This window comes from Erithacus rubecula (assembly GCF_903797595.1).
Source record: "Erithacus rubecula genome assembly, chromosome: 3".
NCBI classification, from domain to species: domain Eukaryota; kingdom Metazoa; phylum Chordata; class Aves; order Passeriformes; family Muscicapidae; genus Erithacus; species Erithacus rubecula.
The window spans coordinates 46,237,960-46,254,685 of NC_136689.1; the positions used below are offsets into that span (position 1 = coordinate 46,237,960).

At 38.1% G+C, this 16,726-nt stretch overlaps 1 protein-coding gene across 9 annotated transcripts in view; it reads right to left on the minus strand.

Annotated features, from left to right (window-relative positions):
• The window catches only part of ELMO1 (engulfment and cell motility 1), a 335,189-nt gene that overhangs the window by 156,202 nt on the left and 162,261 nt on the right, over positions 1-16,726 (minus strand). For all 9 annotated transcript variants that reach the window (XM_079302630.1, XM_079302632.1, XM_079302629.1 and 6 more), the window contains one exon: positions 3,645-3,753. In XM_079302630.1, coding sequence (XP_079158756.1) covers positions 3,645-3,753 — 109 coding nt within the window. The remainder of the gene's footprint in view (positions 1-3,644; positions 3,754-16,726) is intronic.

Below are 16,726 nucleotides of genomic sequence, written 5' to 3' on the forward strand. Positions count from 1 at the left end.
GAGTGTCTAAGTACCCAACTGTACAGGAAGAGTAGGATAGAACACTGGTTGGTCAATTGCGATGGATTGGTCACAGTGTTCTTGTCTGATGTCATCTCCAAGACACAGAGGGCAAAAATAAAATCCTCTTGCTCAACAAAATATACAAAGGAAGCTATTGCTGCAGAAATCAGAATTACTACAGTGTTTGCTAAAATGAGTGCTTGGGCAAGTACTCATTGAAGGCATTCTGTTCAATGCTTTTTGAACAGCAACAGTAGCACAAGATTAAAAAATTTATAGTTAAATATCCCACTCTTTCCTGAATCAGAAGTTTTAGTGAAGAGGCTTTTGGATATGTTGCATTGTAGCTTCAATGTTACTAAAATACTACACCAACTTTCCTCTTAAGTTTTACCTCCTCTACTCTGCAAGTCCACCTCTGTAAAGCAGTTACCACATGCTCAACTCACAGCTTGCACTTGAGTTTTCTCTATCTACACAGGATCTACATAAACACTTAAATGCTTTGCTGAAAAGAGATGAATTTTCATGGACATTTTGGAATCAAAGTCAAAGAATTAAGAAGTCCGGAACCTGGATTTGTGGATACACAAAAGTAGAATGGCATGCCTTTAACACTGTTTTGCAAGTGTTGCTGGGATTAATGTGTACTTGAGAGGACCAAAAAGAAATGGCAAAATGTCTTCTTGTTGCCCAAAGGTATTTAATACAGTGGAGCAAGTGGAATATAATCAGTCGCACAGTGCTCTTCATAAATAATGGACAATCTAGCAGCTTTTATCTACTCTGCACTTTTAAAATAAAGTTTCTACTGCTGAATATTTCATCAGCAAAAAGTAACTTTTCGTGGCTTTTAAATTATACAATTCAGAAATGGTTAAGAAAAAAAGTTCTATGTGCAATGCAATAGTGGTGAGTTTTGAGTTTCCAGAGAAACATGGGCCAACTTATATACTTATTTTGAAACCTACCACAGACAAACAAACAGGGACATCTTTGCTCTGAACTATAGCTACTGATTTTTAAGACGTCCAATCCTATTCAGCAAAACAGTATTTAATTGCTAGTGAAGCATAAACCTGAATGCACATTCTCCTGAGATGTCAGTTCTAGTTTGCATTTCTTATCAAAATGTACGGCTGATCACAGGTCATTTAAGATGCGCATCTGTGACACCTGTTTTCAAGAAATCTATTTTCTGCACATTATTTTAAAGGTGTGTTTTATTATAGCCTTTTAAAATGACAATTAGAGTTCCACATAAACAAAACTATTAAGGAAACACACTCACAAACAGGTGAACTGTCAAGATGAGTTAAAAGTAATGTTAGCTCTGTCCCCTGTGAATACAAGGCCACAACACAGACCTATTTCTGCATCCAAAGACAGATATTCTATCAGTGTAGATCAGCATGACTTTACAGAAGTCGGCCATGCTACATCTGATTTCTATCAATGGAAGTACCAGTACACTTCTTCTTAGCATCATAACATTTACAACATCCCACATCTATAAATGACCACCACGGGAGCCTGCTGCACATTAGAACACCAAGTATGCCAGAAACTTGCAGCCTCAGTAACACCAAAAAAGTGGCTTCAGAACATTAGCAGGTAACATCCCTTAGCCAGAGCTATCCTCAGGGAACTTTTTTCTTTCTAACCCCACACTTCCAAACCACAGATCTACTCTATCAAAAATAAAAAACATATCAAATTAAAAGCCACAAACAATCCCTCCCAAACATCAAAAAAACCCAAACAACCAACCCACAAAACAAAAAACAGATTTTAAAATATGACAATTTGTTTTGTTTTTAAAACTAAGGTATTTTCTACCTGTGGTAATTTATCTCCTACCCCAAATCCTCTTATTTCATTCACAATCCCCACTTCAAAAAAAAAAAAAAGAAAAAAAGAAAAAAAAAAGTTAAAGCATGAAAGAGCATGAAAGGACCTATCTGCAGAAGTTAGAAGCAAACAGGACAAACTATCATACATAGCAAATCATCTACATACAGCCCCCTGCATATACAGATGACAAAACTGTCTGTGGCAAAAAATGAAGTTTATTTATCAGGTGACTCATGACACTGCAAGGAGGAAATCTAAGACACTTGGCTCCTCGAGATCAATCATCTTTCTTAGCAACAAATTCCAGTGAAAGTTCCATGGAGTGGTGGGACATGCATTAAAACACCATGTACAAAGCTGTTCTGTTGGATTTTAGATACTCTTCTGTGCATTTGTAAAAATAAAATTGATCTTTAGCACTTATTTCAAGTAGGCTTACAGCTTTCTTGAGATCATATATCCCTCCTACATTTACCAGCAGAAAAAATCAGACAGATCTGTCATGTGTGATTTGGCATTAGACACCTCAACTGCGGCAGTAAGGTTATTTTAAAGAGTAATGTCTGCTACAGTCTGAACCTTATACAATACACTATCATTGCCAAACATCTAAAATAGTTGCTAAACACTTTATTTATAGACATAGTGAATGCAATCCTTAATAATTCTGATTTACTTAGGATGGCACTCAAAAGCCAATATTGTCTCATTTATCTGGGTCTGTCTAAAACAAATATCAATTTGGAAGCTGCAAGAAATGCACAGCTTTTATCCTGGCCCATTGCACAGAGACGGATTTTTTCCTTTGGTCAATAAATTCTCTCAAGACATTGCATTTTAAAGCTTGAAGCGTATCAACAGCCAAATCATACTTTTAAAACAGCTTTTGAGGCCTGTTGAAGAGCTATTAGGAATAATACCTATGGGCTCTCTCACTGCCTTTTACATTGCTCTTCTCTCATTACATTTCATGGACTTGGGTGTTAAGATAAATGAAAAATAACTTTATCAGGGAAAAAAATTCAAAAGAAAGCTGTCTCTGAGTGAAGCAAAGCATCTCAGCTGTGCCCTCTGCTTCTACAAAGAGAAAATGAAACTTGTTGGTAGAGTTTGCCGAAACAGACTGCAGTTGGTTCCAAAATACTATTGATGGGTAGCTGATACTTATACATATCGATAAACACCAACACTCTAGACTAATGAAGATACAAACATGCTCTTCTGTTTGATAGTATCTAACAATTTGTCAAGGGACTGTAATTGAAGCCAAAGACAGTTTGTTTACTCTGTATTAAAATACAAATATTTCATATCACACTTTCAGAGTAAATTATATATCTATCATCTGATATTTAGATAGAGGTTCAAATATCTAAGAGAAAATGTTAAATGTCAGTTTAGATGAGCCCTCCCCCAAAGAATGACCATGATACTTATATAAAACTAACCTATGGACAAGATCATGGAATGTAACAATCATGAAGTCTCCTACAACACCAAATCAGCCGATGGGAAATGAATGGACTCCTCTAGAAATTATGCAACTGCTCTGCTTTTTACAGAAGAGAGTTGAAGAATAGGTGCCCATTTCCCCTATTCCAGCCTCATCCCTGTGATGCCACAAACTAGTAAGAGAGTGAGAAAACAGATGTAGTCATTCTGAATGTCACTGTACTCTATTTAACTATACCAAGAAACACTTCTTGGAAGATAATTCTTGCATTGAAAAAACTCAGGTACCACTGAACTCACTCCACAGTTCTTAGAGGTCACACAGATCAACTTACGTAGTTCTCCTACTTTAAGAATTTCACACAGCATCTTTGTCAGCTCAATGCTGCTTCGGCCAAATGGGCACTCATGCTTGTCTTCTCGACTGCTGTTCTCCAGGACAATCTGAAGGTGGAATCAAAATGGTAAATAATCAGCTTGAAGAACCCATGAATTACAACACTGTTCACCACATCCAACATTTACAAGACATACCAGACTTAATCTAGGAAGCTGTATAGGGAATTTAGGAAAATGTATATTCATAACCTTTAATCTTCCCCGCAGCTAAATGACCTATGCTATTTATGCCATGACCTCAAACTGAAAGAAAATAGGTTTAGATTATATATTAGGAAGAAATTCGTTACTGTGAAGGTGATGAAGCATTGGAACAGGTTGCTCAGAAAAGCTGTGGATGCCCCATCCCTGGAAGTGTTCAAGGTCAGGCTGGATGGTGCTTCATGTAACTGGCTGAAGTGGAAGGTTTCCCCACCCTGAGGTTGGAACTAGATGGTTTCTGAGGTCACTTCCAAACCATTCTATGATTCTATATCTGAGGCAGTCAGCAACATATAAACAGTGGGGCTCCATGACCAACTGGGAAGTTTTGCCATTGTGATGTAAATGTTACTTGTTACATGTTGAATGTTATAACAGCAGGTTGCTGTTCTGCACCATTCTGACTTGGGAGAAACCAAAGTAGAAGCCAAAGAGAAAGAAATAGTTTCATTTTAAATGTGGTGGTTAAAGGAAATTAGGTAAATTATTGATAGCTATGAGCATACCTAGAAGAATATATATAACCAAACTGGGACAGAATTTTCATAGTTTTCATAGTCTTCTAAGTCAGCTCAAGTGAAAAAATCAAGCAGCTCACAGAAGAAGAAAATGTCAGCATTCGTTCTATCATAAAAAGAATTTTTGCTTATGTGCAAAACATTTCAGGGAACTATCACTCTTGTCTCAAGCCCATTAATACTGCAAAACTGTATGAAGGAGACAGTTTGTATTCTCTATTGAGTGACATTGTAAAACAAATTGGAGAAAATAACTCCTTTCACATTTTTAAACCCATTAAGTTCTGCCATATCTGATAGAATCGAGATAAATTTTCCCTTGCCACTAAACAAGAAATGAAAAGTAATAAAATTATTACAGATTTCACTGAAAAGTGAGCCTGAAAAAAAGAGCAAAATAATGTCTGGAAAAAAATTAAATGGTCCAAAACAAATTTGTAGTAGGAATTGTCTTTGCAGAACAAACTTTGTCACTTTACAAAAAGAAAAACCTCATTCTAAACAGCTGCTGTATAGCCTAAGGATGAGGGACAGAAGAAGAAAACGAATTTCAAGGGTAAGAGATGTGGCCAAGTACCAGATAATCCCAGAGGACCTCTAAATTTTTCCAGCAAATAGGTGTTTAGACATTGCTCTCTGCTTTGCTTCTGTCTTGCTAGCTCCCATCTCCATCACGGTTTTTGTTTGGTTTACTGTTGTTTGTGGACATGTTTATGGTTTTTACTTGTTTATTTTAAATCCCTCAATTTTTACAACAAGGAAAGCCTTGCAAAGGCTGGAATTTCACCCAACACCAGGAGGAAAGGTGCAGGGGAGGAGCAGTTCAATGCTGGATGCCATTAAAACTTTCCCTCACTCCCCAAATCTTGGTTTTGTTTAGATCTAGAAGTCTTTCCTGTGAAGCAGCTACAAGTTGAAAAAGAGTGAAAATCCTAAGGCAAGTAGGAAAATTATGTGCTTCACACAGTAAGCCAAAGTCTCTTTAAAAAGGATCTATTTTAGTTCTACAGCACAAAGGGCAGCCTCTAGCTATTCCCAACTCATCACTCAGGGATGTAAAAAGATGGATACTTTCTGTTTTACAAGAAAGTGTGATCTCTTGGTTTTGTTTTCCAGTGGTGTTGATGTTTCCTTTGGTTATTTACACTTCACACAGAAGCTTAGAAAGTCATTAGGAATATGATATATACTTTATCTCTACAAATTTTTTACAGGGCTTTTCCAATAGTACAGTATCATATTCCAGAGCCTGCCAAGAGGACTTTTCTTTCTATAAGTTTCAGTTCAAATGGCATGTAATGGCTCCATGTCATCTCTGGGTAGCAGTAAATCAGAGAAACACCCCTGCTATTTTTGTTTTACACTGATGCAGTTGCTGTTCAAGAAATATATGAATGTGACTATATTCTGGATGAGTCATCCTGCTTCAGTCTCTCTCATGGAGGATAGTGTTACAGTTCTACACCTAAAAGCAGAACCAATGATGGAGTAGCACCAGCACAATGGTAAGCTGTGTGCCTTAATACCTCCCTAAGATCACTCTCGTTCTTTTTATCACTGTTTTATCTCTCACATAATAAAACATAAAATCTGCACACTGGAGCAGGGGGTAGCTTTGACAGATTTAGATATAGCAGAGAAACACTGGTAATAAAATCAATGGAGAGGCAAATTGAAAGAGCAAGGGGGAGGGAGAGAGAAGTATCAGGATGTATTCCTGCTTGCTTCTGGCAAATGCACTTTGTTGAGTATCACATAACCTGATATATTAACATTTAGTGAGCACATAAATTTTTGACAGTGACAACATATATTCATATAATCTAAGACAGAATTACAGCAATTAATAAGAATGCCAGAGAAATAGTTAAGGCACTGTGTACTGCTATACAGCAAATTAAATGGTAATTTGAATAATCAATATGTAAAGCAGTCTTGAAATTATCCTCAGGCACACTCCACAAGCATCAGTTTGTTTAGTTTTTGCTGTACAAAATAAAGCAGTGCTGCCATGTTACATTTCTTTAAGAAAGGAAGATGGGCAACTGTGGAGACCAAAGGTATTTCCATTTAGGGAAAGCAACCCCTGTTCTATTCCCTGGGTCAACCCTTTGCCCTTCTCCCTGTCCCTCAGTCTCTGGTGACTCCCACCCTGACTCCCTGTTGGCCCTCTACCCTAACCCCTCCCTTGTGACACCCCCATGTCCCCTGATAATTGGTCTCTGATGTTCTCCCCGCCCTGATCATCCCATGTACTTTAGTCTAAACCCTCAAAACCCTTTTGCTTTTGTTCCCTGAACACTGGATGATGCACAGGTGTGGCTGAAATAAAACATCTTTGTAAAAGCCCTGCAAAGGCCCTTCCTGCTCTTTTACTTGCTTTCACCCCAAGCAACAACCAGATGCAACAGACGGCCATTTACTGCATCTAAACATCTGTAGGCAAATTTGACAGATAGGGATCTTCTGCAAGAAACAGCAACAGTAAAAAGAGAAAGAAAAAAATACATTCTTATAAATATCCAAAGAGAAATATCTATTGCCTAGTCTTGGCAACAGATTTACAACATTCGTTATTATATTTGTAATACTCTTTTCACAACTTCATGACTTACGCTAGAAATAGAGCTGATAAGGGCATGGTTTTAATGTTATTTCTTTATCACTCTGGTTATGGAGGAGAAATAAGCAGGGAATGGACATGTCCACTTCATAAACTGGTGAAAACAATATTAGGGGGAGAAATATAACACACAGTTCAAAACAGAAAATACTTTTTTCTATCTATAGAGCATACTCCTGGCTTGAGTCACGTTTTTATCACAAGTTATTTTACCACTGGAAGGAAAGTAGGGAGGAAGTTGCAAGCCCACACAACCTTCCTTTAAACAGAGGTGTATCACTAATGCCCATTAAGTGCTCCACCCTATTACCTTCCTCCTCCTCTCCATCAAAAATCCACAGTGAGTTGCAAATCCACCAGACATTTCACAACTAGCAGCTACAGTGGTTAAATTTTGCTTGAGGAAAACAAATATCCAAAAGCAGAAACTGTGGACATTGCAGTAGAATTTCTGGCACCACAGACTCGCAGAATCATTTAGGTTGGAAAAGATATTTAAAATAATCCAGTCCAACCATTAATCCAACATTGCTAAGTCCACCACTAGCTAAGCTATGTCTCTAAGTGCTTCTAAGTACATCTACATGCCTTTTAAATATCACCAGAGATGGTGATTTAACCACTCCCCATTCTCCAGGGCAGCCTGTTCTAATTGTTGACAACCTTTCCATGAAGAAATTTTTCTTAGTATCCAACCTACACCTCCCTCCTAGCACAACTTCAGGCCATTTCCTCTTGTCCAGTTGTTCCTTCCCTGGGAGAGAACAACTCCTACCTTGCTACAACCTCCTTGTAGGAAGTTGTCTCCATTGAGCCTCCTTTTCTCCAGGTTAAACACCCCCAGCTGCCTCAGCTGCTCCTCACAGAACTTGCACTCCAGACCCTTCACCAGCTCCACTGCCCTTCTCTTGACAAACTCTAGCACATCAATGTCCTTCTTGTAATGAAGGGCTCAAAACTGAACACAGAATTCAAGGTGTGGCCTCACCACTGTTGAATACAGGGGTACAATCACCATCCTGGCCACAGTGTTGCTGATCCCAGCCAGGATTTTATTGGTCTTTTTGGCCATCTGGGCATACTGCTGGCTCATATCCCATCTTCCTTCAGTACTGTCTTTGCACTGTTTTACTTGGCTGCCCTTTATTGTGATACTACAAATCTATTTCTCTAGTTTTTCCTGTTTTCACTCTTGTGAAGTTACAAAATTGGTAGGTCAAACATGGAAATGTAGCTTGTAATACACTAGATATACAGTTAAAAACCAAAATGAGCTCACACTACAGCAGTACAAAATTCTGCAGATCCTTTTCTCTTCTTCTTGTGTCTTTGATCAATACTGCCCATTACCATGAGGCAGAAAAAAAATCCACCATAATGTGTAGTCTTCAGCAATACTGTATATTTTTTCTTTAAGAAAAAGCAAAAGAGTCCAGACAAAAATCTTTATAGAAAAACAAAAGAAAATTACCAAGAGAGGGCAGACAGGAAAAGCCTTAGTAATGTTCTTTGTAAAAATAAACAAGAACAAAACAATAGCAGCTCCAAAAATGGAAGGAAAAAAAGACAAAGTGAGAAAAGCATAGAATGAAAAGAGAACAAATGACATGAATTGGCTAGCAGAGAAGAAAAAGGAAGAGGTTTTAAAATACTTTTTAAACTGTAAGGACGTGAAATTTTTAGAAAATCAGTGTAATCCATTTTCTTGGCAGTTCTGACTTACTGATGCAAGTCAGCAGCCTGTTGAGGCATGAGAATTTGACATTATTTGTAGTAGAATACAGTTCTGTACAATTGTTGTTCTTATTTTAAATTATCTACTATATACTTCCATCTATCTGTGGAACTAAATCCAGCTGGTGTCCCATCACCAGTGGTGCACCCCAGGGATCACTATTGAACCTAGTCCTATTTAACATCTCTGTCCAATGATTTGGATGAGGGGATTGAGTGCCCCTTCAGTCAGTTCACAGATGATGCCAGGGTGCATGGGAGTGCTGATCTACCGGAGGATAAGAAGGCTCAGCAGAAGGATCTTGACAGACTAGATGGATGGGATGAGGAAAACTGCATGAGGTTTAACAAGATACCTACCACTTTATGGCCTGGCCATAAAATAAATATAAAAATTTGGTTTTAAATCTAATTTTAAAAACCCAAACATATAATAAAGAAAATAAATATGCAAAATAAGTAAATAAAAACATTTAAAGTTATTTTTTAATTTAAAATAAAATAAATTTAAGTAGCATGCCAAGACCACAGAGGAATAATGCAAATTCCCCAGTAGCAAATAAGCTCCTTATAAGACACCAACCTTGAAACCAAAGAGATTTTCTAAATTTATGGCAGCGTGCCTTTATGATTTTCCATTGAATTATTCATTTTGTCTGTCTCAGGAGCCCAAAATAGACCCTCAGGAAGGCAGTGGACTAAGTGAAGGATTTTCCACACTTGACTACCATGGGTTTTAAAGTCTGCATCAGCTTCAATAGTGAAGCTTATACCTGCAACTAAGAGTTAATGACTGACAAAAGGCAAAATTTTGAACACAGGTACCTTCAAAAGCTTCCTTATCAATATCCAGGAGGCTGAAACCTCCAGTTAGAAACATTTCTCCTTCACAGGGAAGAAATATCGCCTTAGTCAGTCCCTTAATCCTTCACATTAAAGATGAAATTGTCTCAAAGAATATTGCCCATGGCAACTGCAGATATAATTCTCAGATTCCTAAGCCAAAATCAGAGCTTTTCAATGAAATAGAGATTCATTGTGATTAAGAAATAAATACAGAACTGAAAGAAAGGCAAGATCCACTGTAGCTGCATGAATACTTCCAGTAAGTCCCAGAGCAGCCAATTCAATGAATATTGCTGCACTATTAAAAAGGAGTATTTCCACAGACCAGTTTCATAAAATTATCCTGTCTTAATAGAGAACAAGCTTTTTAGCAGTCTGCTGCAGGTTAATATCAAAAGGTTCAGAGAGTTAGTTGAGATCATAAAAACCTCCTTAGACCCTAAATGAAAGATCAAGCAGCATTTAAATATGCAGAAATTGCGTTCTCTTCCTTTTCTTGACATTGCTTTTGTTTTTCCTAAGCCTCTTTATTATGTATGGTAGTCTTCACCATTCCCTCTTTATTTAGGTGCTTTAGGTAACTCTGAGAAGCAAATTTTTTCCTGAGAAGGGTAAGAAACACTACTGCAGACAGACTCAGTTTCCATTCATCCTCATCCTCAACTTTGCTTTCTTCCTAAGGTAGCTTTTCATTTGCTTCAGCTTCAGCATCAATCTTCCAATATCCTTCACTCTGTGCTGTTCCCTACAACACTGTATTTTTAATTTCCAATGCATCCTCTCTCCCTTATCTCACTCTTCCTTGACATTCCTGAGTCATTATTGAAATTTCTCATGGCAAAGCTAAAATAAAGCATCATTATTTTTGCCTGCCTCTGAAAGACACTAGAATTGCAATTTAAACAAAAAGCTAAAAGAAAAGTTGAGAACTTCTACAGATACTGAAAAACAAGAAAGGAGCTGCTGATATGAGGCAGTTAAACATTGCCAAAAGTTGGGTTTTTTTCTGGAAAATTATGACCAAATGATACTTTTCAAACAAATGTAGTGCCAAACAATATCAGGCTAAATATGCATGGTTCTGCAGGTGCTCACCTAACAACACATTTTTGTTCTTACACAAGCACCTTAGCATGAAGCAAGACTGTAATTTTTATTTTCCATCTAAAGATAAATACGCAGTGGTTTATCTTCTATCTTCTTCCTTTCGTTGCAGAAAAACCTTCTTTTTCTTCTCTCTATGAAGAACCAACCAAATAATCATGGTGGTAAGGCCCAAGATGAGAAGGGTCTGTTGCCCTATTATCTTCAGAAGCAGCACTAGGATGTGCTTTTCACTTTGCACAGTCATAGATATGTGAGAGGGCTTTGGCATTGAACTGGTCCAGTTTGAAAACTACCAGTCAGGTGTTTCTCTCCCTCCATGCCCCCCCACAAATGTAAGAAGGCAATGCTTTTCCTGAAATTGTCTCCTGGCTCACCAATGGAAGAGGTGAAGGCAAAATCATGTAGTATGTGCAGAATATAGCAAGTTTTTGAATTTTCTTTTCTTTCATAATTTAAAATAGGCCCTATGGGTGCCCTAATGTTATTGTGCTATGGCAATATGAGAAAAACATCAAGCTTTATAGCACATCAATGGTGTTGGGGGTTGAGTGTTTTTCTATTACTGTGTCAATTTAAAGAATTTTTGCCATTATCATGCCAATGGAGCTTGCCAGGTTACACCCAGGATCTTTGACGACTCTAGACAAAAGGGGTAGGTGGCAGCAGCTTCCAGGGGGCTACTCGTGTTTCCGGCGGGAGGAGGACCTCCGGTCTGCAGTCACGCGGCTGAACACAGGAGAGTCAGACCCTCTGTGATCACTTGCCCTGCATCTGCCCCGTTACAACCTCTAACCTCTGAGGACACAGCTGACCACCAGAACCCACATGGTGAGTGAGGAGCTGCCCTCTCCAGCCACTCCCACCTGAGACCGGCGTGGCTGCTGCTGCCCCCTCCTGCCTCCGCTCCCGCCGCTTCTCTGCAGCTGCCAGGCTTTGCCCGTCTGGGGTACCAGGACCGAGTGCAGAGAGAGTGTGCCTGCAGCTAAAGAAAGGCCTGGAACCAAGTTATCTGTTCTGTTTTGATGGTAATTTTAACAACTGCTGTATGGTTACATATATTAGTAAAAGAGCAGTTATTTCTACCCCCTTATCTCTGCCTCAGCGTCCTTGATTCAAACATACTTGGGGGGAGTGGAATTAAAGTTTCTATTTCAAAGGAAAACTTCTGCCTTTATCGCCAGACACCTGTCCTTCAAACCAGGACAAATGGGCCTGGCAACCAGAGTCCCATCACAAATGCTCTGGACATGGAGTAAATGGGAAAACCTGTTACAATCAAGAGCTAGTTTTCTTTCATGCATAAATATCTCAGCTTTGCAAGGTGGAGGGATTGTGACTCCACAAAAACCCAATCTTTGTATGCTACTGCTGCAACCTATGGTGTGATTCAAAACTTTTTGAAGACAGTTGCTAGACTTGTAACAGTTTCTGGACCCTTTGGACCAGGACATCATTTAGACAACAGCTTCCATAAACCTGGGAAAGTTTAAGTGTGCTGTGAATGGTGGAAAGTGATCTGAACACATGCAGAATTGTAAGATGCCATATGTATCCCACTGCACATTCAACACAGGACTCTGCAGAGAGTGCCATGACTCCCTTATAATTCTCTTCCTCAGTGCTAATTTTGTGTTTATACTGCAATCAGCCACTCCAGGATTTTGCATCTTAAACTGCAGAAGGACCCATCTCAATCCCTCTCAGTGATGGAGACCCTCAGAGTTGCCATGTAAAGAAGAAACGTGCTGTTTGGGAAGAAACAAAACACAGGCAGAAAGACACTTAAATATGTGAGTGGAAGATAAGAGCAGAGAAAAGACAAGAACACATTAATAAACTGGGAATCTGGCTTAGGTAATTAGGTCTCTTAAACAATTGCATTCATTCATAAGACTCACCAGGAAGACTAATGTAAAAAGCCTCATTTTTCTCTCTACTTTCTACAGAAAAAAAATAAGTTACATCTCTTTTCCTACCGTTTCTGGGAGGGGAAGAAAGCATGGCAGAAATCAAACTCAATTTAATTCAGAAAATGCCAAAATTATATGGACTCCTCCTATCTGATCAGGAGAGAGTGAGTAGGCACAAGGAGACTTTGTGAATTGACGGAAGGATGTGTAGGCAGCCTCCTATACAACAATTGCTTGGGTTGGAAAGTATACAGCAGACAGTCTGACTGTGACTCAACCCATCTGAGTTCTGAAAGGTCTCTGCAGGCTGCCAGCAATCTTCCTGCCTGCATCACTGGCACTTGCAAACACCACCTGCTCTTCCTCTCTAACTTCTGAAAGCTTCAAATCCAAAAGAGCTCCCTCCTCAGCCTCCCCAAATGTAGCTGCTGGGGAAGAAGTGTCCCTACATTACAACTGTGCGAATAACCAAATTACCAGCTTGGTAAATTCAGGGGAATGAGGATTTTCTATTATTGGCCATAAGCCAAGTCATCTTCTAATTTTCAGGTAATCAAGGTAATTCTTGGTGCAACCAAAGTCCACGTGTTGTTTTTGTTTGTTTTTTTTTAATTTGGAACTCTGTAATAACTTTTAAAATTTGTTTTAAAATGCAAGAACAGAAAATCCAAGAGCATAGTTATCTAAGAGTAAGTTATCTTACACATAACTTACAAAAATTTAGTAGCATTGGATCTGTTGTAAAATGGATCCAATTTTCAGCATGGATTTCAACACTGCTTTCGCACCCCAGTGATAAATATTTATAAATAAAATCTTACATGCAACATCAAAAAATATTTTTAAAAAATAGATAAAACTGGTAGGAGAAGGGATAAGCTTTCTCCTCTGCAGATGAAACTTGAATTTCAGGACACAGTAAAATTATTTTTTTTTCTACAGATGAAGAGCCTGCTAACCTAATAAAAAGCAAAGAACTGGACAGAAAATTAGGCAGCCAGCTGGACAGAACCCATAATAGGTGACCAGCCAATGTTCAGACTCAGTTGTAATTTTATTTACATTTTCTCCCTGAAGTACCACTCCTTTGTGCTTAGAAAGAATGTTGAGACATAGTATGTGTCTTCTCAAGGTAGCATCTGACCTCAAAGCAGCAGTGAGTCCTAGAATAGGACTAGCTGGAGTACAGCTGCTCAGAAACACAGAAGAAAAATATAGGCGAGTCACCAATTTGTCAGTCAGAAAAACCAAATTCAGTAGAATGAGAAAGGTTTTTCCACAGACCCTCTTTACATGCAGAAAATTTAAAGGCACACTGCTACAAGTACTAGTAAAAAAAATTTCAAGATGTCTGCACTGAATAAAGTCTGTCTTCAATGGTAACTTATAATTTTATTTTTAAAATTAGTAGAATGTGAAGATGAAGTAGTTTTGGAAATGAATAAATTGAAAGTGGGAGAACATATGACTTATCTGCTGCAAAAGAACAAAAAATTATCCGTCACAAAGCTTTATTCCAATAATTTTCTTCTTATTAAATTTAATTATACACTCTAGCGGTCCTATAATTATGGAGCCTGGGAAGCTGCCAATTATTTCCTGTGGAAAATTTTTTAATTTCTTGCAGAAATTCAGCATTACTTCCATCAATACATTCCATATACTATGTCATCACCTTTTAAAAGCCAAGACACTGATGACAGTGATTATTATTTAAGTGCAACATGAAAAAACCCCAGTGTATCAGTCACCGATAGCACTAGACAATTAATTAAGAGAATGAAAGGATAACTCAACAGGAAACTAACTCAATACGGCACTTTTTAAAAAAATCAAATGATAGCTAATAACAGCACACAGTCAAAGAGAACATTTGTTTTTTTCCCATTCACTAACAACTTTTCTCCTAGAGGCTCCAGTCATCTTGTATGGTAAATGAAACCCTGAGATACAAAACCTTTTAACTCAAAGTTTGTATAAACACTGTGTTTATCTGAAAGAAGACAGCAAGAAAAGAAAACACATTACTGCAATTTCAAGAAAAATATACAACGGAAAAGGTGACTGAAGAAGTGGATTGTGCGGAAGCAATCAGAAAATAATAAAAAGAGGGGAAAGTGTAGTTATTTTTGTTTTTTCCTTAACCACGTGACACCCATATTTTCACCCTGAAATGCCTTTTGCTTTCAAGATGTACAGTTACCATCTGCTGCAGTGCCTTCACAACCATGCTCTTTAATAAATTGCAATTCCATTTACTCTTCCTATTTTAGTGTGCTAGTTTTCTACTGGTCTTTGAAACCCCACTGCAAGCCCCTAAATGGGCACTTCAGTTTCAGATATTTCTTCCTACCTAACTAATCTATTTATTATGCAAATTACTTCTAAGCAGAATCTCTTATGAGGGGCAGAACGAGAATTAGAAAGGGAAGAGATTAGTTATTGACTGCATTCTCTTCTAACTTTTGCTTATCCATTATTTTCATTAATACAAGGGTCATGCAGCAGGGGCATCCTAAGAGTCACAGATCAGACTCAGGGAATTGTGCTGCCCATTAAAATGCAGCAGTGCCAGTACACTCACTGAAACCATTATGACTTCCTGATAATGTCTGCATAATACATCACATTCTATCAGGGAAAACTTCAGATATTCCCAGTTCATTTCAAACCAGCTCTGATTTTCAGCCTCAATTTCTAATTAATGCATAGCAGAGATAGTATCTGGGGCTTAGGAATTAATCCATGATACAAGAATCAATTGCATTGCAAAGAGCTAAGTTGAAAATAATCTCTCTCCATAGGAACCAAAATATTTCCTAGTATCAACAATGAAAAGAGAAGAGCTCTGGTCAAACACATTTTTTAGGATGAAAGTGTATAGCTGACTGTATAACTAACAATTTCTCATGGAAGCTCTAGCTTGACCATAGGAGGAATTTTATTAGGGTACAGGAGTGGAAATACATCTGAAAAAATAAGCAAGGTCAACAGGCTGCACAGGTAGAGCAAATTGGCATTGTGGGAGCTTTGGGAGCCGAAGGCCATGAATGAAAGGTAATGTCAGATGTGAAATAAGGAACTCAAAAAAGGAAGAGGCATGTCATAGTCCACAGGAAACTACTCTACACCAGCTAGCAAATCAAGGAGATTAAGAAATAGAAAGTAGGTGTCTTTTGCAATCAAAGACTATCTATGCCGTAGAAGTTGCACAACACCATCATCTCAGAGGTGTTCCTGCTGCACCAGCAATGTTGTATAAACACTAAGTAGAACTCCTCAGAGTGGTGGATAGACTAACACACTCCCAAAACACATTTACAGTCCCCAAAGCAGCTTGAGGCAAGCAGTTGAATCTGAGATTACATGCATAAGGCACTTCTAGTAGATGTGTACTCTTTCTCAGGGAGGAAATACAAGGCACTCAGGCACTCTCCTAACAGGAACCATGCAGGAATAAAAACAGGCAGCTCGAAACAACAAAAAATCTCAGTAATGCAGCAACAAAAATACTGCATTATGGAAAAAGGACTGAGCCAGCAGCAAAATTCTTTCCAAAAAGTAGCTAATTACATGCTTCACTGAATCAAAATTTTAAGACAGTATTTGCAACATGAACATGAAAAAAATAAGAAAAAAATGAGAGATGTCAATGAAAGCTCTATTTCAACAGAAGTTTTGTCCTCTTTCAAAATTTTCAGACTTCTTTAAAATGTGTCTGACCGATTTGGAAGCACTGGCTACTTCTAATTCTCTAAACTTAGAATTTTCAGAAGAAGTATGAAGTAGCAGAGTCTAGACTGTATCAAATTTTAATGAGAATCAGTAAGGAATTCTCTTTTTATAAGCAAAAACACTATTCAGCATAGTTTATCTAGAAAGTATATTCTCTGTTCATTACCGGAGATAGCCCTTCATTTCAGGGATCTATAGGGATTAATAAACACTGCTGTATTGCATTCTACCACAATGTCTTTTTAAAGAGTTATTGCTAGATTCAGACAGAGATGAAAGATCCATTTAAAGAGAAAATCCTACACTCTCATCATCTGGTATCATATCCATAGATATTGGAAAGT